The 23,783-nt window shown below is 39.7% G+C and overlaps 1 protein-coding gene across 1 annotated transcript; it reads left to right on the top strand.

Annotated features, from left to right (window-relative positions):
- Positions 1–2,488: 2,488 nt before the first annotated feature.
- LOC101854132 (28S rRNA (cytosine-C(5))-methyltransferase) lies at positions 2,489–23,528 on the top strand (the record flags this gene model as incomplete). The annotated part of the gene is given in 8 exon segments (XM_005090259.3): positions 2,489–2,670; positions 11,188–11,376; positions 12,909–13,023; positions 13,435–13,543; positions 14,378–14,519; positions 18,561–18,676; positions 19,940–20,118; positions 21,837–23,528. Coding segments are annotated over 8 exon segments (2,187 nt in total). The 3' UTR covers positions 23,075–23,528.
- Positions 23,529–23,783: the final 255 nt, after the last annotated feature.

The following is a 23,783-nucleotide window of genomic DNA, read 5'->3' on the forward strand; positions in this document are numbered from 1 at the left end:
AATATAATATGTATTTGTACTGCAGGCGTGTCCTTCCTTTGTAAGTAACAAAGAGGCCAATTGGCAATTTGAAGCCGTCTCTTTGGTTCTCTGGGCAAAAGTGAATTCGCCCGGAGGCTGACGTCTCCGCCGCGCGGGCGCTGTTCGGAAAGGTCTCGCGCCTCGCGGCCTCGTGCAGATAAATTTCACATTGTGATGGGCACAGGGCTTGCTAAAATTACCTAGTAAGCCGTGGATGGGCTATTTAACATACGAGCCGGTGTGATAAACAAAAAATAATGGAAAAGGTCTTTGTAGTGCGACAACACACCAAAGAACCACTATTGTTTCTCAGAGCGCCTTCAAATCGGCTGAGTGTTTTCTGAACGTTGATTAGATATTAATGTGTATTTACGTACTTGAAACTAAATAACAATTATCGTCAGCAATCAATCTCTTGTTCACTGTACAGCCGACAAAAACTGATCGGCGCCGCCGGTCTTGCCCAGTGAACGAACCGCGCCTGTCCTTAACCCTGTAATAATAATAATAATTAACAACAATAAACCGTTCTCTCACTCAATGGTCCTCCCCTTAACCTGTCAAGCATTTGTATATATAAATTGCTTTCCTTCATCTCTAACTGCCATCACTGCTCATATTCAGGTCGTACTGTGTACGTCGTGGACGCACCAATTAGAATTCGAAGAAGGAAAGGCAGCCCCAACATTATTATACGGGCTCATGCAGTCTGTCTATAACCGCCGGGTAATTTGGGTGCAGACCTGAGTGAGATGGATAAAGAAACCAAAGCACGGAGTTCGAACGATGTGATCCCGTCTTGTGGCCCTGCCGACAGAATGATCATGCTTTGCTTAGGTGGTTTAGCCCTTGAGCAAGTTCAATGTTCGGAGAAATCAAAGGCGTCGATAGCTCACACCTGGGCGTGATCCTTTTATTGTGTAAGGTCCCTATTGCGCCTGAGGTAAACAATTGTGGCTTATCTCTCATCGAGATTTATTATCAGAGCTGAGATGAGCTCAGATGTTATCGTAGGCATGAGCGTTGATGATCTATATGCATGAGGGTTTTTTCCCCCTCCGATAAAGTATATGAACTAAAATGAGGGAAACTAGGCTAGCGTATTCCGTCCCCCAGACTTCAGATGTATGTGGAATCTTAGAGCTGACTTTTGTGTGAAAAAAAATTGCGTTATAAAAAAAATACAACGGAATTTTAAGTGAATCGGGATAATAAACGAAAGGAGAACCATCATCTGATATGGTTTGGTGTTGTTTTTAATACTCTTTCTTGAACAGATAAATTATCCATCATTGTTGTTACGCAGGAACTGAATTTCACTTTAAAATAATTATAGAGCCTCTGCTATAGATATAAGGTAGACAACAGTAATTAGTCCTAATGATGAATGGGTGAAAAAAAAACAACAACCCATAAAATAAATCTGATCGATTGACTGACTGAACCCAATAAGCTTAGGCGTCTACGATAGTAGGTAAACAAGATACATGAAGAGACCTAGACTCAATGCTACCGTTTCCCACCAAGGTACAGGTTTGTATATAGGCCTAGCATTTCATATGCACTCACAATGGAAAGCAATCTACTAATTTATTTCTTTTTTAAAATCAAGTATCTCGCTCTTTCTGTTGAGGTGTTCAGGTACACTTAAACGAAAAACAGGTGGGTGGAAGGCATTGCCTAATAATACTTATGCTAATCTTAAGGACCTCAGATGAAAACCTTCTTGACTTTCTAGATTTATGATTAATTCAGTGATATAGAGTCAGCGCGCCGCGCAGGTTGACCAAGTTCCGCTGCGAGAGAGGGCTTCAACCAGGCGTGCGTTGCCGGCCACAGGAGCAGCCTCTACTGCTGTATTACCCCTTTGGATTTCCCATACTGTGAAAATTCTAGATTCTAGAAGATTTTCGCTTAATTTAATTTCGAATAAAAGAATTATTTATATATATTTTTCTGAATTGTTTTCGTAACTTCAAATGTCCCATCCTTCTTAACTCAAAATGGATTGGTATACTAATAAAAAGGAAAATTAAGTGAAAATACGTTGCTAAATAAGGTTATTTCTGTAAGTTACTGCAAGCAGACATAATGTCCCATATTAATTTATGATTTATTTTGCTGGCGAAGGTTGCACATTTTTCTATTGCTAGCCTACATCCTGCAGCCACAACAAGCTTTTACAATTTCACATTCTAAGAGTAATCTCCCTTGGTAAAATGGCCGCCCTCATACTCACATTGCCTTGTTTTTACCCTCACTACTTTTAGACTGGATATCTAGATCTAGGCCTAGAGACGAGCGGGATTGATCGTTTCGTTTGTTTTCTTTTTTGTGGCTCCAAAATGTTTACAGGAGTGTAATATTTCTAGGAATTTTTTCCCTTTAATTCTATGATGATCTCTTGAACTTCAACTTTCGATCGATCTTCTTTCTCAACTCGTCTCTAAGGAAGGTCTAAGTTCTGTGTCAGTTGTGGCAGTTGTGCGACCGGAATTATGACAGATTGATAGAATTGAATTGCTTTAACAAGACAAAAATACTTCCATCATGAGTTCAAGACTTTACTCAGAGGTGTCCCAAATACTACATCAAGCAAAATGTAAAAAGGCATCCCTAAAGACCTTGATATATGCCTCGAATTACCAGGTGAGTTTTTGAATGGCCACCTCTAGATTTCTATACTCCCTATAGTCTATTCTCACCCCGGGTGAGAATAGTGCAGGCGAGTCTTTTGGCTATTCTCTCCCGGTGCGCGTTCACCGTATAGCCTAGATCTAGGCCAACCAATTTTGCGTGGAACGTTCACCTTACGAAGTGACTATTCGGACTCGAGTCCGAATATGAAAAACGGAGTGCTAATTGGCCCACAGGGGCATATGATTTCCCCTAGAACATTTCTTATTTGCCCACAAAATTGCGAGTTATCCACCCTGTATTTGGTCTCCTCCTCCCCCTCCCCCCCAAATCCACAAAGTCTGTCAGTCGTATATTTTAAATTGAGAATGTATAGTTTTCCAATTTAATACTAATGCTAAAAATAAAAAGATGAACAATAGAATAGAGTCTAAGACGCTACACATCTTCATCTTGTTATCCAACACAATATAGATATACATAGATGATAGAGTACACAAAGAAATAACTCAATTTTACCGTACCGTAATATATTGTTTCACGAAAGAAGCAAGCCCACATCCGGAGAACCTAAATTCTAAATGAAATACTGTTCGCAGATGATCAAAGTCTACTCTACTGCTATAACAATAACACTGAAGTGCAGGAACACGCTGACAAACAATGAAATCTGTAGAAATGTGTTCGAGACGGAATGCCTCAGGAAAACATTAACAAGAAGGGATAAAGTAAGAAAAAATAAAAGAGAACAAGTTTCGACAACACCACGTATGAAATACATTGAAAAAACAACGCATTAAATGGCCCATGTGGGCCAATAAGCCCCAGCTTATTTGCCCATGTGGGCCAATATTAAGAGCAGCCTATGAAAAAATGTTATTCGGACTCTGATTCTTGTCCAGCATGACATCACTTCCGACTTCCTGTGACTTGTGACTCCGGCTTCCTGTCCTGCCTCAGTCGTGACTCGCCTCAGGCTGGGTAGAGACCGGGATCGCTTTTGGCAAAATGGCGTTTTGAGCAGGAGTCGAGTTTTTATCTTATGAATTTGAGGCCGGCCTGAAAAGTTATAGCGCTTTTAATAATTGTTTATTTGTCAAGAGGTCATCAGAAGCAATTAGAGATGGCTCGTTAGCGTGTGTCGGGGTCGGATGGCGGCCTGCACACGTGTGGCTGTGTGCGTGTCGGGGAGGGGGGGCACTATCGGTCCGGGCGTTGAACGTCGCATACGCGTCAGTCTTTTTTCCCCCGGCAACTGATCATTATTACAATAATAAGCTAGTCTTGACGTAGATCTACGCAATAAATTGTGCGCTGGTCTATGGAATCAAAAGTTGCCGTATGCTCAGCTCCACACAGCAACACAACTTTTTCTTGGTAAACAATCGAGATGACACAGGCTTGTGTAATTGAACGAATCGGTCTTTTTTTTTTACACAGCTCATAATATGCAGGTGCCAGGTGGTCTGCTAATCTTCAATTTTACCTTTTTCTATAACAAAGAAAGTGGAAAACATGGGGGGGGGTGGGGGGGGGGCGTATCAATGAGAAGGCGGGCATCGGATCGGCAGAAAAGGTGTGGGGGAAACTAAAAAATGGCGGAAAATGGGAAGCCCTGAACGTTAGATCTATAGAACGAAGACACTTCCTTTTTTCCGGACCCGAGTCCGAATAACGACGGCCTTCACCCTAAACCACAGAATTCTACACTGTGATAACAGAAAAATTGTAGAATTCTGTGCCATGAACAAGTCAAATGTTCCATTATTACTGTTAGTGTTAGCCTACTAAAAGCGTACAATTAAATTGTCTGTGGGCTGTGGAGAGAGAGAGAGAAAGAGAGAGAGAGAGAGGAGTAGCGCGAGAACTTCCGGGTAAAACAAAATGGCGACCCGCGTAGTTCGGCTCGATTCGTAAAGTTAAACAGCCGTAGCATCTTTTGTAGACGACCAAATTTATTTACTTTTGTGCTTTAACATCATTTTTAAACTTTGTTTTGGTCAATTTGATTGTCCACACCGATAGACAGTATTCACTGAGTATTCAGAAAGAGACAGAGAGAGAGAAGAGGGGAGGAGTAGATCTTGCGAGAACTTCCGGGCAAAACAAAATGGCGATCCCCGTAGTTCGGCTCGATTCGAAAAGTGAAATAGCCATAGCATCTTTGCAGTCGATAAAATTAGCTTACTTTTGTGTTATAACGTAATCTTTTCTTTGCCTTTATCCATTTGATCATCCACATCGATAGAAAGTATTCCGAAATTAAGAAAAACAGGTCTTGATTTACACCGGGTGAGAATAGCCTACGGTGGCAAGTCTCACCGGGGGTGAGAGGTCGATCGTATTTTTATTCTCACCCCGGGTGAGAATAGCCACTTCCTTTTGAATTGCAGGGAGGACTTCCGTAACGAGCGACCACTATGAGACAGAGCAGAATTGGGGGCTTGGGGTAGGGTTAGGGGTAAGGGTAGGGTTAGGGTCTAGGCCTCTTCTTTATTGTGTTTGATGGGGTGGTCGCTCGTTACGAAAGTCCTTCCGAATTGCATTTTGGTGCCTGGACATTGGTTTTTATCTTCAGGGGCTTATTTTGAAGTTTCAGTAACAGTAACACCATATTACAACTCTATAGAGCTCGTTTGAATGTGGCCACCTATATTCTCACCCCTGGTGAGAATAACTCATGACCCGCTATTCTCTGTGCTTTTTCGGTAGATAGTTCCCACCCCCCTTATTTGAGCCTAGATCTACATCTAGGTCTATATGTTTGATGCGCGGCAAGCTAAGATATCAAACCTAACAACTGCAAAACATCAAATTATGGTAAAATCAGGCATGCCCTCCTGAAACCCCCCCAACTTATTTTTATCGGCCTGAAACCCCCCTACTCTTGGGGCCAAAACCCGCGAATTACAATGGCGGGGTGGGAACTACCGAAAAAGCGCCCTATTCTCACCCCCCCTCCCCCTCCTGGACATCGACTGTGATGTAGATGTAGATCTAACATATTTTTAAAATGTAAAGGCATGCTCATTTTTTAATCTCTATTCGGACTCGAGTCTGAATATGGGTTTTAAATGGACTCGGGTCCGAAAAAAATGTTTCGAAGTGGCTAGCCGTGACTAGACTGAGAGTCTAGCCGTACTTACGTACTTAGATCTAAGTTTGGCCCTATTCAAGCCTGTTAAATACACAGGTCGCATTAGATCTAGATCTAGCAATTATTCAGGTTCAAATACATGCAAGTCAGTAAGGCACCTTTTGGTTTTGTCTGAAATACAAATAATTTAGGCATTGCAAACTAAAAATTTCATTTCGGCCATCAATATTAAGTACGGCTAGCCTGACAGTCTAGCCGTCCTTAAGTACGGCTAGCCTGGCTGTCTACCCGTACTTAAGTTGTACGGCTAGACAAGAAGTCTAGCCGTACTTATCTTAGGCCCTATTAACATTAGAAAACAGGAGATTTAAAATACATGCACTGTCATTAAGGCACTTGGTTTCGTCTCAAATACAAATACTTTAGGTACTGCACACTAAAAATTTATATTTACAATTCAGTAGGCCTATTTTAAAAAAAATTGTCTAATCGAGAACTGGTGGAAAATCGCCCAAGCTGAGATCATATCTCCACAAAATTGCGCCAGCAGACAACCCAAATCCGTCCTGTCGAGCCTGCAAGGAGGAGGACGAAACTATGGACCATATGTTCCTGAGATGTCCCGCCAGCTATCGTGCTAGAACCCGTCTGCTGGGACATTTCAGTAACCCACTTTCAGCACTTTTTAAGGACCCCCGGGCGAGTGTTGAGTTCCTGCGTGCTGTCGGCATAGCTGACCGTTTATGAAGCCACAGCGCCAGAAGAGAGAGAGAGAGAGAAATGGTCAATCTAGCCCTCATATTTAGATGATGCTAGCCTCTTCCAAAATGTTTTGTTTATTCGGACTCAGAGTGTAAGCAGGTTACATTATAGTATAACTCTGTCGTCAGGTGATTTTAAGTAAAACCAGAATTACAACTAGAATTAGATCTAGATCGACCTACTAGGACTGTACTGTGTAATTGTGTGAAATGTCAAAAGACTGCACTCTCATTGCCTTCAATAGTAGTGTGTCTAAGTATGCAGTAACCGACAACTCAGGGTCTTTCCACCACCACTACAGCATCATCATTACTTCCACCATCATTTGTCTTTCCACATGTTTAAAAATTTCATTTTGTTGTGTGGTGTAGTTTTTCTGTAATGTAGTGAAGGAGAGTCTACGTACACGGTAACTGGGCACCTAGTCTAAGTCCTAGTCTCAGTATCTATGTACACGGTAACCGGGCACCCGGTCTCAGTATCTACAACAGTCTACGTACACGGAAACCGGAATAAAAATAAATCAATATTTGTCCTCTGCTGTCACTTGATGAAAAAAAAGAAAGTAGTATACACAAAAGCGTCTTGTCGGGTTCGCCACCGTGACCGGTCAGTGAACCTGTGTGTTCGTATCACATGAGTACCGGTTGGGGTTACTAAAGTTCATTCAAAGTCTGTGCTTGGAGTCTGAACTGCCTGGTTACCTTGTACGTGACACTGAGACTATATGCCCGGTTGCCGGTTACCGTGTACGTAGATATTGAGGCTACATGCCCGGTTACCGTGTACGTGACGCTGATAAAAGTGCCTGGTTGCTGGTTACCATGTATGTAGACACTGAGGCTAGGTGCCCGGTTACCGTGTACGTAGACACTCCGTTTCTGTAATTAATTTTTCTTTAATCAAATCCCTCAAAATGGACAGCCGTGGCCTCTTAAAATTCTCAACACCTCTTCTCACAGCGAGCCGAGAGTGCATGATCGCTATGCGTTCTCATTGGTCGACATAATTAACTTTGCCCTCGGCAAGGTCAACTCAACTTGGTTGTTCTGTTCATACTGATGATGCAGGGAGGGCCAGTTTATTTAGATCTAGTAACTGGGTATTAAAACTCACATCTCGATTGTTATCATTATAATCAAAACAATTTTCATAACGCTGGAAATATTTAGGAACGAGGGTCGGAAGTCGGAATGGACGTCAGTCGTCATGCTGGACTCAATTCAGAGTTCAAATATAATTTTTGTCTTTTCGGACTTGAGTTCGAAATGTAAAATAGTGCTGCTTCAAGCATTCCATCCCATGAGATGAAGGAGCGCTCTTACAGTATTAAAGTCGGGATATGGGAATGGAATATTGCGATGCAGACTTTTGGAACAGATATAATATATATGATCATCTTAACCAGATCTTTGCTAAATTAAATCTTTAATGACCAACAAATAGAATAATTTAATGTAAAAACATTTTTCGCCTCTCCAGTAAAAAAAATTATTATTATTATGTCTCACTACTGACGCTGCTGCGCGGGATATGGGACCGGCCGCCGGCCGGACTATGTGTTGTTTACACACTTTACATTTGCAGGCCTCTCTGCCTGTGCTCTTGCATGACGGTAGAAGGGTTGTAAATTATTCAGACCGAATGAGCGAGGGCGTTAAATTGTGTTAACTAGTTTAATAATTTTATCAAGCAATCCAAGCTCTTTTCTTCACTTTCTTTTTTTTTCCCTTTTATTCTTTTTTTCTCTTTTTTTTTTGCCTCTTCTGTCCCCTTCTTCTTGAACATTTGTTGTGTGGAGCCAAAAAAGAACCAGAGAGCCAATGAAATTCTCCGCCCCAGACGCGATCCAAAAGAGCCAAATTTTTAGGATTTGGCTCCAATCTGACAACCCTGAATGACTATTTGGACACAAACACGATCTTGTGGAGCCTCAGCCCTGATCTCTTGGGTCATTTCCGGTAAAATTAGGGAGGGGGTGAGAATAGCGAGACATAGGTTATTCTCACCCGGGGTGAGAATAACCACTTCCTTTGAATGTGATAATTCTGGGTCTAGACATTAGAGTTTAAGGTCAGGCCTGTTAAATCAGCATCAGCGAGTAATGAACTCGCTAGTACTACTCGTAAACGAGCGGGCGGATAACAAGCCGTCCGCTTGTGAAGATTGGCTTGCTTCTCGCTACACATCGGACGCAGACTCAACAGGTTGTTTAGCGAACGGGCGGGCGGAGGGACTCCATGCATTCAAGTGGGCAGACGGACCGGCGGAGCGACTTCTTCCATTGCCTGCTACTTAGACACCCCACCATACACCCCCCTCCCAGTAAAAAAAAATTACCCTCCTGTCCCACATTGCAGCTAGCTAGACATTCATGGCAGAAATTTCCCTACCTTATATATTTTATAATATATACACTACGAGATGTTTTTGTTTCCTAAATTCTTTCCAAGTTTTCAATAGCAGTAACTATAACAAGTACTTACTTGTAAATGACAAAACTGAAACACCCCATCATTGCAGATATATCGGCGATACGTCCACAGAGGGTGTGGACTTGCGCCGATATAATCAGCGAAACGTCTGGAAAGAGTTAAAATCTATCCAAGTAATATACAGACATCTGTGTTAACAGTGTCATTTACATGGTTTTATCATACATCTAACCATGAAGTCTTATAATATAATAGGTTTGTGTAGTCGGCCTTAAAAAAATTAGGCTTACAAAATTATGCACACTTTGATTTTTATCATAGACCTAATCAGAAAGTCTTATAATGTATGTAAGTTTGTGTAGTCAACAAAAAAAGTATAATGATATATCCTACAATCAAGTTCCGTTTTATACCCTTCCCTTATTATATACTGCTAGCCTCATTTACAGCCAAGTTTCGTCAGCGCATTAAAAGGACTACATAAATATATACTGAGTTGTCCGATCATTACTTAACTAATGTGAATTTGCCCGCCCACAACACTGCCAGTGACCTTTCCTCGTTACCGACTCGAGCGATATTCACTTCACATGATGAACAGCACCTAATCATCAGTTGCGCATTGATAATCTTCCTATTTCTTCTCTACGCATGACTTTGTGAACTAGCGATCACCACATACACGCAGAAAGACTTGAGGCCATGCCATTCAATCATTTTTGAAAAAGGGAAATAACTCATTCAGTACAATGTCCTTCATTTAGTCATGACAGAATTGTTCTGCGCTATTTACCGATCAAGATTGCGCTGCGCGTTTTAACAATCGTAATTGTATCATTCTTGTGAGCTCTTCAGTTTCAGTTTCATATGTTAATTTTATTTTTAATTTTCATATTTTTACACTTTTGACAGTATAGATTATGTTAATGTTCCTTGATAGTAAAAGAATACAGATGGAAGTGAATGAAATTTTAAAAAATTATATAAAAAATATAAAATAAATTAAATGTACTTTGTGAACTTTGAGTTTGATACCTGGCATTGTATCTCATTCTTGTGAGCTCTTCAGTTTCATACGTTAATTTTAATTTTCATATTATTTTTACACTTTTGAAAATTTTAAATACATGTTCGTTGATGTGAGTAAAAGAATAAAGATGGAAGTGAATTTTTAAAAAATTATTTGAAAAATATAAAATAAATTAAACGTATTTTGTGAACTTTGAGTTTGATACCTGGCCTTGTATCATTCTTATGGGTGGGTGGTTGATGGGTGCTCTGGTGTGGTTTGTTCCTTCTTTCCTCTCAAGCATCTGTCGTCCTTATCTCCCCTCCTTCTTTCTTGTGTATGTTACTCTCTTGTAACACGTAATATATTTTTCGGCACTGGCACTTATATGACCTTATTGTGTTGCAAGTCCCGTAAAACTGTCCCCGTTGTTTTATGCAAGAGAAATTCTGAAATTATGCAAACTGAGCCCAAAAATGTGAAATTATGCGATTCTGTTAATTTTAACTAAGAATGATACAGGTAAATAATCAGAAATTATGCAAAAAATGATCAAATTTTGCTAAATTATGCGGGTGCATAAAGTCACACCTTACTAAAAAAAAGTATCATTCTTGTGAGCTCTTCAGTTTCATTTGTTAATTTTAGTTTTCATATTTTTACACTTTTGAAAATATATGTGAATGTTCTTTGATGTGAGTAAAAGAATAACGAATTAAGTGGGTTCTAAAAATAAATTATTAAAAATATAAAATATTAACACAATCTTCAGATTGCTGCACAATTATACGATCGCTAAAACTTGTGCCGATTGGTAAATAGCACGGAACAGAATCATTCTCTTGACGTTGGGCCGTGGGTGCTATTTAACAGAGAATGGGATTAAAACTCTGTTGTACTTTCAGCCCCATATACTACCAACTTTATGCTAGTCCCAAAGTTTGGGACATAATGGGATTTGGCTGTTTTTTTATTTATCTTTTTTTTGTCATCATGTGTGAATACCTCTTGCAAAATCACAACTAGATCTGCAGTATATATAATGCAAAATTAGGTTTTGCTTACTACCCTGAATGTCTTGAGGTATTACTACTACATTAACATGCGTAAGAAAATCAGTTCTTTTGTCTGTTGCTGGTCTTTTTTTTATATGGTTGCACTTCCCATCTTTGTGAATCTGTGTATTGAATTTTATATCAATTTCTTCCATGCTTTTTTCTGTTCAGAATTCACGTCAGTTGTTTGCCATGGTGAACGAATGTGTGAAATACCAAGAGCTTCTGGAGCAAGTTCTAGTTTCCTGCCCAAAAGATTTCACAGAGGATGAAGAAATTTCTGGAGATAAAGATTTAGCGCTTGTATACCTGTATGAGTATTTAGTGGGCAGAAAGTTTGGACGTAACGTTGGCCTTCGGGTAAGTATACTTTACTCTCTCAATCTTATCAAACTTTTGCTTTCTCCTTGTAAAAATGTCTGAATTGAAAGAGCTACTCATGAAAAGATAAGAAAAGACTTGAGCTAATTTTAATACCACTAATCCTATTCCAATGAAAGGATAAGGGAATAAAAGTCGAAACATTTTGGTCTGACATATTCTAATAGCAAAAATGTCCACAAGGTCTTTGGTTTCTCGAGTTGAACATGTCTTGGCCTGTCATTGTTATATATATGTTTTGGTTGTGTTCATTTGACTAAAGCACCAACTTCTCTCTTAGCTCGAAATCACCCAAATTATGAAAAAACAATACACATTTAGCACAAGCTCTGTAAAGAATTAGAAAGGAACAGACAGGAAGACAAGATTGATCTGAAAAGTGAGAACATATCTTCAAAATATTATGCTACGTTTCAATAAATATTCATGCACTTTGTATCAGTTGGCAACAAAGTAAGTACATAAAAGAAGACTGATTACAAAGTGTAATTCTGAAACTTTTCAGAATATACTCTGCACTAGAGAAAAAAATGACAAGGATAAGGGGCACTTTGAAAACGCTAAAATGTTTACTTTTTACAAAGCTCACTTCTCTTACGGTCCTGAGTTTGTGCTATGATAAAACACTGTTTTATATTATTAGTGATACCATCAAATTCAATATCTGTGTATTTTTGATCAGATGTTTCATGTGTCTCATATGGAGATCGGATGAAAGTAGATCTGTTACAATTCGTAGATTATGATGTGCACTTATTTAACACAATTTGGATACTTCTCACAATGGCTTATTACATCTCTTAAGGTGAAAAATAAAAGTGATACTTCTGCCTAGAACTCTAGTTTTTTCTGTAATTTAAGTTTGTCATCTTTTCTTTGATTTGGAAACTTTCAAGAACAGTAATATTTTTATATGATTTAGTGTTACTCATGTTTTTCTTCTGATTTAAGACATTTTATAATTAAGACTAGAATGGATTCAACTGATAGAAGCAACGCCAATAAGATCACTCAAATGGATTTTCTGCCCTTGCCATGCAGGCGTTAAAGGAAACGAAAATGCCAACAGACTGGCTGGTGAGGCCATCTCAGTAGACAGCAGGTTTAACCAGACAGGGTCGAGATCCTGAAATGTCTCTACCGCCGCATGGTTGAAGAGGAACAACATAAGGAAGCGGAGGCCAGTACTGCTGTGGAGAAGATATATGGTTTTGGGAGTACATAAAGGAAACGGAAAACCTGGTACTCTTGCAGGAAAGAACAGAAGAACAATAAACCAGATATGTGCACTGGCACAATCAGTAGAAAGACCCTCTGCGGCATTTTGGAGAGAGAGCAATGGAGCTTCAATGGACGTGTCGGTAATGCAAGGATGTTGCTTCCTGAAACAATGAACAATGAATTATGGACCTGGCAGGGGTTTTATTCTAGTGACTAAATGCTTCAAGAATGTAATGAGGCTCGAGTAAACTTTGTAAATGGTTTCAATCGTGTGAGTTTTGTCTTTTCAGAAATTGCTTCTAAAGTACAAGCAGGGTATCAAAAGTGCTGTTGATGGTGTCCTGTCTAAAGTCAATGCAAGAAGTCTTTCAGAGGCTGTGAGAGGAAGCAGAAGTAATGCTCAGAGTGAGTGGCATGATTTCTGAAAAAAATTGAATATATCGTCGGTATAAAAAGTCTCAGTAATTTATTGCTGGTTGTTAACTATAGTTTGTTGAATTATTATGTATAAAGTAACTTCTTGATTTATACATCAAGTGGGAAACTGGCAGTAATTTGTAACATGTATTCTATGCTGCCCAAAAGTAGACCAGTAATGTTGTTAAAAAAAGAATTGATTTGATTTCCCAACAGTGTCAATGAATAGACCTTCAATTACCTTTCTTTGAGCGGGATGGGGGTGTTTATTGAGGTTACACATAAATCTGTAAAGTGGAAATGTTTTTTTGGGTGCTACCTGCTGCCTTTAAAGGTCACAATTTCAAAAATGAGATGGATAAGATGTGTCAACTGACTCTGTGTCTGCTTTCATTTCAGAGATACCTCGCTATATGAGAGTGAATCTTCTGAAAAGCTCTGTCCAAACAGTGATTGAAGACCTGAAAGAGGAGGGATGGGATTATATTGGGAAGTTGTCCACTGATAGGTAGGTGATGCACAGAAATGAGATATTTTGCTGACAATGCATTTAGAACCTGTTTTTATGGCTCCATATCCTATTCTGTCCCATACTCTTACTGTTTCTGTTATCTTCCATTGCAGTTATGAGACAGAAAATTTGTTAGAATTGCTTACAGGGGTTAAGGTGTTTTGGGTGTTCCATTTTAAAAAGCAACTGCATAGATGGCTTAACTTCAGCTTTGATGACATGATTTTTTAACATTCATCTTCTGTCAGCTTGGAAAATGTCATGAGGAGGTTACATCTTGTCTTCTCAAACAATTCTTTTCTAAATAATAAGAGAAGTATATTTTGTATTATTCTAACGCTACTCTCTTGTGTTTTGGTCACCACTTGCTAAGTCCTATCTAGTGACATGTCAACATGTTGTGCTATACAGTCATTTGTGAGGCATTGTGGTGAAATCAGGCGCTTGTCAAAATATAAGGAAATCAAAGAAATTGGCATATTTCTGACTGTTGGGCAACTTTTTTCAAATTTTCTTTTTTCAGGCTCAACACCTTTTATGTCCATTTAAAAACACATTTCTGTGTGCATTTTACTGAAAAACACTGATTAAGGGCAAAAAAATGTCAGTTTTCGGTTTCCAAGGACTCTCAAGCTAAAGAAAATAGAGAGACATGGAGGAGATGTGTGGAAAGGGACATGAGGGAGATGAAGCTCACTTGGAACGAGCTTGGAAGGATGGCCCAGAACAGAGATAAATGGAAGGAGCTTGTATGTGGCCTATACCCTGCCAGGGGTGGAAGGCATTGATGATGATGATGAGGAAAAGTATGTTTTTTCTTGACTGTTTCAGCTTCAAAGACTCTGCTCTTGCCCTCTCAGAAGGACAGTTTGGCCTGGATCCTTTTCTCCATGATGTGCTGGTCTTTGCTGTTAATACAGACTTGCACGTTCATCCTTTAACTGTGTCAGGTGTTCTTGTACAGCAGGACAGGGTAAGCAAACAATGGCCAAATGCTCTGATATAACTTATCTCTATATACAGTATAATCCACTTATATCGACATTATGACGAAATTTTTCCTTGAATATCTTCACATAACAATTCCTCTTATAGACTTTTTTTCGGCCCCTTCTGCTTTATCGACATGCTTCCTGGGTACCTGGCGAAGCCCACGAACATAAATGGGGGAAAAAGCCACACTAAAGGCATTAGTTCTTCCTTAAGTCCGCATACCCGCCTAGTAGCCTGTTCGACTCACCTGGCTTTAGTAGGTCATGTAGGGCCTACACAGTGTAGTGTAGTCTCCAACACAGTACAGTGCCTCACCATAGCTGGCACTTTCCCGCTAAATAGCGGAAACTCCGCTTCATCTAGCTTTTCCCGCTACTTTCCTCCTTCCTCCGCTGGACCGCTCTCGGTCGCAAATTGCGATACTTTTTTTTTACACGCGGAAAACACCGAACCGGGAGAGAGACGAAAACGCGGCATGCGCATGTCCGCCCGTAGCTTTCTACTTCCGTTCTTCTAGGCCTAGCGCTAGTTTCACATTGTTTATTGTTGTGGAACAACATAGTAGTTTCGATCGGGCATCGGGACGTTGACACGCCGAGTTGTCATTGAAAACAGCGGAAATTTGAGAGAAATTGATGCAGAATGCAAAAATAAAAGGAGCTGGAATGAGAAAGAAAGAGGCAGCCGGTGTGCAATTTGAAAAGTTCATTAGAAAATTGAACTAGCCGCTTGCTGCACTTTGCTGCATTTGGTGCGCTGAAGAAATCGTGGCCTGCGGCACTCCTCTACAATTGCGGTCCCGTTTGTTTACATGACGGCTATTGTGGCTGTGGAAGTGAAACTAGATCCAAATAATCTATCTCTAGATATAATTTTGGTCTACACATATTCTAGATATCTAGATTCTAGATCTAGATTAGATAGCCTAGGCTATAATTTTAATTCAGTTTAGATCACTAAAAAAGAAACACACTACAGGGGCACTATTAAGTGCAAACGGGACCGCAGTTGCACAGGAGTGCCAAAATCGCTCAGTACAGCGTCAAAGGTTTTGCTTCCCTGATCCAATACTGTTCTACATCGATGTACAAGTTTAAAGTGAAAGAAATCTTTTTATGAGACACCAGCTGTCAATAAACACTGGATTTTTAGTCACCAAGTCCAAACTGTGTCAAATTGACTCAAATGCTTGTTAGTCAACTTAGTCCCTTTGTTTTTTTTTTTGTTTTTTTTTAGTTTTTAGGGGGGGGGGGGGGGGGGGTTCAAATACATTTTAATTCAGTTGTCTATGGTTAACAAATATGACAGTTTTCCCTTCCAAAACCGTAGGCTAGATTTTCCAGTATATTGCCTCTGGATCTCACTGGTTTTACTCTGGCATTCGGAGAGCGCGCGTACGCCTTCGCGTGAATTTCCTCCTTTATTGAAATTCCTGAGTGGCAGCTATGCTCACAGACGTGAGCGTCTCGTGCGCTGGGCATCACCCCCCTATCCCCACTCCCGATCGCTCACTCTCGTTCCCCATCCCATTCTCAGTGTGTCGCTGGCAAGTGCCATGGTCAGCGAGTCAGTGCCTCGCCTTTCCATTTTCCCCAGCAAGTGGCCGTAAGCAGGTCTTTCAAGGATGCTACAACAAAGTTTGCGCTGTTTTGTAGTGTGCACCTCGTGTTGCTCAGTATTTGGTACCGTAACTCCAACCACCACTCCCATGCCTCTTGTTAGTTTCACTGTGTAGTTGTGTAACAATCAAGGGAAGCAACCAGCTTAAAAAAAGTAGTGTTGTATTTTACCGCTGACCTCCCCTTGCTTTTTGCTCTTTGGCTTTATACTTTATATTTCATTTATCGACAATTTTATATATCGACATCAAATCCACTTCCCAGAGCATGTCGATATAAGCGGATTATACTGTATTATATTTGTGAAAGTTCATCACTTTGGCCACCTAAAATTTCTGAAACACTTAACTTTCTAACTTGACAAAATTAATGGTGGTTCAGAATCATTTAATGTGCACAGTTCTATTGAGGAGCCTGAAGTCACTGTAGTTTAATTTTCAGTTTTTCATTAGTTTCGTTTAGATCTAATCTTGGAAAAGTCCGTCTTTAAAGACGCCATTGTAAACAAGTGAGATTTCTGTTCTCTAGCTGTGCGCACTGATTCCACACCTTTAAAATTTTGGAGTTTACATCCTCGAAAGCGGAATAGAGAATCAATTTATAGCATCTATTATATATTTGGCAACTTCGAAACACGTGTGTCACTTTTCCCGTAAAACTACGGCAGCTACAGAGTTGAAAGATGGCAAGTACCTGCAAAAAGATAGAGATAGGTGACAGGTCCCCATGACAGAGCCCGATTTTTTATTTATTTATTTCCTGAATTTAGAAAAATATATTTGACAGAAAGTTCCCGTCCTTCTTTCGCCTTTTTTATTTTTCCACTGAAAAACGAAACAAATCTGCGTTGCTGTCTCCATAGCAGAAGTGCCGGAAGTGATATTTCACGAGGCGCATTTTGTTTTGAGAGCGTGGATCTAGACTTTCTAAATTTTTGCATCTCTCAATATTTATTGCTCCATTCCAGTAGAGTGTAAATATAGTAGCCCAATGGCTTTCAGTTAATGTTAATGCACCGATCATTCCTTTCATCGAAAGGGGGCCCTGCTAGTATCAAATATTACCATATCAATCATGCTTTTCATAGCAAGGAATCAAGGGGAAGGGCTAAATATTGTGATATGAACTTATTTTAAAAACAGTTGAACCTCTTTATACTGCCACCCTTGGTACGAGCATGAAGTTGGCGGAATAACAGGATTCCTCTATTATATCGCCCTGACTGCCCAACGTCAAGGCACATGATTCAGCTATGTGATCTGTGTTTGAAAAGTTTCTTATTTTGTTGATATACATGTACGTGCATGTGTTCAGAGATGAGGGTCTGTCTCTCTATCGCTATGTCTTTCTTGAGGGAGACAAGTAGCCAACCATTAGTTAAATAAATAAGCCTCCCCAGGGCAGTTCTACTGACTAAAGTGTCTTTAGGCCATTCCCAAAGGGGGGATATTAACATGTTCTTATGCACAATAGAACTGTAAATGGGCTGATTTATCAATGTCATGCTCATACTGTGCAGGAACAACATAGGGGGAACTGCTGCTTTTTCTTTCCTCATCCCTACTATCGTCATTTTTTCCTCTACTTCTTTTGTTTGTTTGTCACTTTCTTGTGAACTGCTATTTCCGGGATGCCTCGAAAGTTGAAGCAGACTTGTGTTGTCAAGGCTAGAGAGGTGAGGTGAGCGTAGTAAGCCTGATTCCCCGTTTGGACTTCTCTGTTGACGTCCTCCCCTTGGCACTCATATGACCTTATGCAGTTGTGAGTGCCGTAAAACTTTACTAAAACAAATAAATAAGGACCACCATACAACTCAGACTGTTGGTTGGTGGATGGTGTTGTCAAGGTGTAAATACTGTGTTTATATAGACGCTTCTTTTCGTACAATGGCAAAATCTGGTGGTAAGCATCGCTGGTGGTTTAACCGAGGGGGGGTTACAATAAGGTCTGACTGTATTTTCATATCAAGCTTTTCATTGCCAGGGATCAAGTGGAAGGCAAAAATGGGTTGAACAGTGCTATGGGGAGTGTTTCTGGTTAGGTTGCTAATGTAGTGCATGCTGGAGCAAGGTTTGTTGACCCTGTCTTGTAGAAGAGTGGATGGTAACGAATGGCGGTAGCTAGTGTGTACGTATAAGTTTGTTTGAAAATTATACAGATAATACTTAAGAGCTTTTTTGTTTGCAGTGGGTGGAATTGATAAATGTTACCCTATTTTTAATATTTGACTGGAGACTAACAAAGAGAGCTTTAACTTTTTTTCCTTACCTTATCACAAATTCATCATTGAATGATTTGTATAGAATGTTAACTCGTATCTGGCCATATAGGATTCGATTTAGTAAAAAACATTTTTAAAAATTTGATTACAAGTCATTTGTGCCGTTTTGTTCTTTTATCAGGCCAGCTGTGTCCCGGCCCATGTCCTGGCTGCCCCTGAGGGGTCAGTGGTGCTGGACTGTTGTGCAGCTCCAGGGAACAAGACCACTCATCTGGCCAGTCTCATGGGAGATAAAGGGTGAGTACTATGATGTTGAAAGTATGTTAACTCATTCACAAAAAGTAGTGAGATTTCTAGACTTGCCAAGTACCTCAGAAATTTTATTTTGTCTGACTTTTTTTTCCACTTGGAAAACCCCTGGTCAATTATGTCTGGTATAACTTGTATTAATTTTTTTTCCAGCTACTTATAGATCAAATGCATTTGAGTAAAAGTTCGTGAAAATACACACTTGACTGTTCTTACATGCTACACGAGTATTAACTTTCATTTTGTCCCAACGTCGCTTATAAATTCATATATGTAATTGAGTACATTTAATAGTTAGTTTGTCAAAATCTTGTTCATCGAGATTTTTTATTTACCCCAGTTGATTCACGTCCTATCTTCTATCCAATTTTAAAGATGGCAACGGCTTATGTAATTGAGTGTGTCAACAGTTGAACATGAATCTTTTGTCTCATACTTACTGCCTGTGACAAAAAGTTGTTTCAGTTTGTCTTTAGTTTAAAATGTTGTCCCTTAAGTATTGAGCATCCTTAAAAGAAAAACGCAAGGGGTGAAATGGGAAGTAGTTTGTACTTTTGATTGTCTTGGACAGTTTGCTGTAAGAGCAGGTTTAACTGTCTGTACTTTATTCATTCGTAGTTCTCCCAGGGTGTCCAGCAAGATCGTAAAGTCGTTTTAAAAAGTTGTAAATTCAGCCCCCTGGTCGTATATGGTAGTATGAGCCATGACGGTAGTAAACAGTTTCAAATTAAACCTGCGCACAGAGTAATGAACAGGGCAAGACTTTTCATTGAACAGAGTCATAGCCGCGGTACTCAGCGATTACAAAGTCCCATATTTGTAGAGGCTCAACACTCAAGATATCAGGTTGCATGTGTTTGATTCTGTGTATTTGCTGTTGTCTCGAGGGATAGATCTTAGTAGTAGTGCGATCTTTGAGTGTCTCCAATCTAATCTTTAACCTTTTCCCATATGTTTTCTCTCTCTCTCTCTCTCTCTCTCTCTCTCTCTCTCTCTCTCTCTCTCTCTCTCTCTCTCTCTCTCTCTCTCTCTCTCTCTCTCTCTCTCTCTCTCTCTCTCTCTCTCTCTCTCTCTCTCTATCTATATATATATATATCTATCTATATATATATATCTATATATCTATATCTATATCTATCTATATATATATATATATATATATATATATATATCTATATCTATATATATATATATATATATATATATATATATATATATATATATATATATATATATATATAAAATCTCTAGGCAGGTGATTGCTCTAGACAGAGACCAGAAGAGACTGTCCACACTGACAGAAATGGTGGCAAGGAGTGGAGCTACCTCTGTGAACCCGATACATCAAGACTTTCTCACTGTTCAGCCGGGCTCGGAGGATGCTAAGGGCATACAGATGGTTCTCGTGGATCCATCTTGCAGTGGATCAGGTGAATTTTTCTACAGCACCACTTATCTAGACATTTCTAATACAGTGTTATGTGTGACATCGGTAGGTTAGTGATTAGGCAGCCATATTTGCAGTTTTGCGGTCATGGGTTTGAGTCTGGGTCAGGAACTTTCCTTGAGAAAGACACCTTATACAAATTCTCTTCACTTTATCAGGGTGGGAATGGGTTTCCAGCCGAGGTGGGGAACGCTCTTGTCTGTATGTTTGTGTTTGAGCTCTTATAAAATGGCAGCTAGGCTCTCCTTCTCTTTGGGAAGGCGGAAATGTTTCAGAATGTTTTAAGGTCTGTTGGGATGATACAGTGGAGTCCACTTATAACGAATCCTGAAACAACGAGAAGTCTGTTATAAAGACACTATTCTAAAAATCCGTTTTTTTCCTTCTTTATCTTACTAAATAAAATACTGCTATTGCGCAATCAGACAGTCACACAAGTCGGTTATAACGGAATACTGCTGCTGCTGTGCACAGCACACAGACCAATTAAACATAAAACCTCGCCAGTTGAGAAAGTTGTGGGTGATCCAGCGAAACAAAGAATGGGAGAGCCCACGCGAACCAACAATGAAGGCTGGGGCGAATGAGTGGGGAGGATGTGGCATTCGCAGACAAGCAGAATGCATCGCGTGAAAGGCCAGCCCAGTTTAGATTATCTAGGCATACCGTACCTCTCATTCTCCTATGCGGGGATGGAGAGGTCACAGCAATGTAATGGATGGAGCGAATGTGTGACGTGCGTAAGCAGACGGAAAGCACCACAGGGTGTGGTGGGGTGGGGGACAACACAGCGGGTGAGTTAGCCTAGAGCCAGAGCCCCTTCTTTTTGATCGCCAACGTCGATTTGTCAAAATTGCTAGTGCTAGAGAAAGAAACCTGATTCGATTTTTGATCAAGTAAGACCGACAGATCATGTTGAACAAAATCATCATCAGGGGAAATACAAAAAAGAATAAACAGAACACCAAACTCAAAGATTAGGCCTACTTTATTATTTCCTTTGAATTTATTACTGGATCCCTTATTACGAGAATCCTGCTATAACGGACATTTCACATTTCGCACCGGTCCCCTCTGTCTCGTTATAACAGGATTCCACTGTATTACATTATAACTATCATACAGCCTACCATTGAATATATGGATGTACACCTTATCATATGCCTTATGAGTGAAATCTAGTCTATCATGTGCATAGCAAATATGCAAATAGGGAACCATGCACATAGCGAACAGATTTTGTGGTCCTGGATTAAAAAATTTTTTTTTGTTGTATTTAAAACATGTCTGCAGAGAAATTAGTACATAACGAAAAGTTTTCCGCGTCCTGTTGATTTTGATATGTGCGTGCTAGACTGGATTGATTTATTATATTGTTAAAGTGTTACTGTCATAGCATTTTGAAGTGGCTTTGTCTTGTAATTGTAAGCTGAAAAGAAATCATAAGAACAGATGGAACGAATGATATTGTATTGACACATGATATAAAGTCTTGATTTCATATTTGAGGTTTATTGAGATTCCCTTAGGAAGCTGTAGAGTTACCGCCCTTCTTTCTGAGGACTATTATGATTTATTTCATGTAAATGTTCTCCATATTTGTCATCCTCAGAAGTAGTCTGTACGTAGATTCTAAAAAAATTGTAGTGAGCCCAAAGCATTTTTTCATGTCCTCGTTTTCTGTTTTCATATTTCTGACAGGTATGCGGCAACAGATTGGTGATGGTGACACAGACGATGCTCTGCGTAAGAGACTGCAGACATTGAAGCGTTTTCAGATTTCCATATTGAAACATGCTCTGCGATTTCCCGATGTTCAAAGAGTGGTTTATTCGACATGTTCGGTACACACTGAGGAAAATGAGGAAGTTGTGACAGAAGTGATGGCACATGTTTCTGAGTACTTTCAATTCGAATCCGTCTTTCCACAATGGACTGGCAGCAGAGGCTTGGTGGGGTTCCCGGACTCCCCGTGTTTTCTGCGACTGAAACCGGAGACTGATTTAACGCAAGGTTTTTTTGTTGCCTGTTTCCAACGAGTAAAACGGAAACAAAACCCAGAGGCTGAGGATCAGAATTCAAACTCAGGAGACGCCAACAGCTTGGGAGATGAGAAACATTGTGTCAGTGGCAGTTCTGAGAGGGAAAACGTTCCTAATAGTGACTCAGTTGATGAGAGCTCTGGTAAGAGAAAGAGGAAGCACACTGACCGTTCAATGAACAGTTCAACTGGTAGTGATCTGGTTGAAAGCTCAAGTGAAAACAACTCACCACAGGGAAAAAAGAGGAAGAAAAATGAAGGTATTGGTGTGTTCGAGGTTGCTGTGGATGTTGAACAGTCCAAGTCTCTTGTGTCTGGGGATCAGAACATTGAAGACACGAGTGCAGCCAAAAATTCTGAGCTAGAAGACATAAATAAAGCAAAGTCGAAAAAGAAAAAACGAAAGAAAGAAAGGAAAGAGGAAGAATTTAATGAGGAGAATGAAGTTGTCCTAAGTAACTCAATTGAGAAGGAAGAAGATGCATCTTGTGAGAAAAGCGAAAAGAGAAAGAAGAAGAAGAAGAAAAGGAAAGAAGAAAATGAAGAATTGAATGAAGCTGGTAATAATGACCTGAGGGAAGGTGAAAGTGCTCACTCTGAGAAACGAGAAAAAGTCAAACCTTTCTCCAAGGGGACTCGATGTGAAAAGGATGCAAACTCTGTTCCATGTGACCCTAAAAGTGACGCTGAACAATCATCTTTGGAAAGTGAAAAGAAAAGGAAAAAAAAGAAGAAAAAGAAAGAGTCTAAAGAAATTCTTTTGGAGGATCGGTGTGGGCAAAAGGTAGATGAAGCTGAGGTGTCAACAAACCATGCTGTTGAAGCAAATGGAGATGAATTAAAAGTTAAAAAGAAGAAACTGAAGAAGCGTAAAAGAGATGATTCTCCATCTAGCTGAAAGTTTCAGTGATGAAGAATTATGTTGTAAGTTTGAATGAAATTCTTACCTATCAAATTTCCCTCTATAGAAAGATTAAAGCAAAACGTTTTAAAGAAAAAGTTAACGTTTTTCTATCTAACTTGTCTCAGTAAAGTTTATGGAACTTCTAACTGATCAAATTTCCTTGATACAAGAAGCCTAATTTGAGTGGTCCCTGAAACCTTGTACCAGACATCTGAGTGGAGTTACCATTGTGAGAATAGCGAGATTTCTGTTCATAATGTTTTTTTCTCTTGTTGTTGAGTTAAGAATTACATCAATATTGAAAGGATTAGGTGATGATGAGAATAGCAGGAGAAGGAAATGAATTTCGCTTACTGCAAATGGTGGTATGATGCTTTTGTGCCTTATGTCTGTGAGAGAATACATAATAGATTGTATAAAAATAAAAAGTATTATAAGTGGGAGAACAGATTGCCTTACTTGTGCTTGTTTTCTCAAGTCTTATATATGAATGTCTTTGTGATGTTAGAAGATCTATTGAAACCTGTGGACTGGCCTCTTTGGTGTAGTGGTTAGATGCCTTGCCATCATAAGCAGGAGACTTGAGTTCAATTTCCGTGTAGGGAGAACTTTTAATAAGTACCTCCATCTTTCTGCTGGGACTTTGTGTCCCTCCCAGCTGTTACTCTCTTCTAACATATCCAATCTTCGGCACTAATATTGT

This window comes from Aplysia californica, unplaced genomic scaffold (assembly GCF_000002075.1).
Source record: "Aplysia californica isolate F4 #8 unplaced genomic scaffold, AplCal3.0 scaffold00014, whole genome shotgun sequence".
NCBI classification, from domain to species: Eukaryota; Metazoa; Mollusca; class Gastropoda; order Aplysiida; family Aplysiidae; genus Aplysia; species Aplysia californica.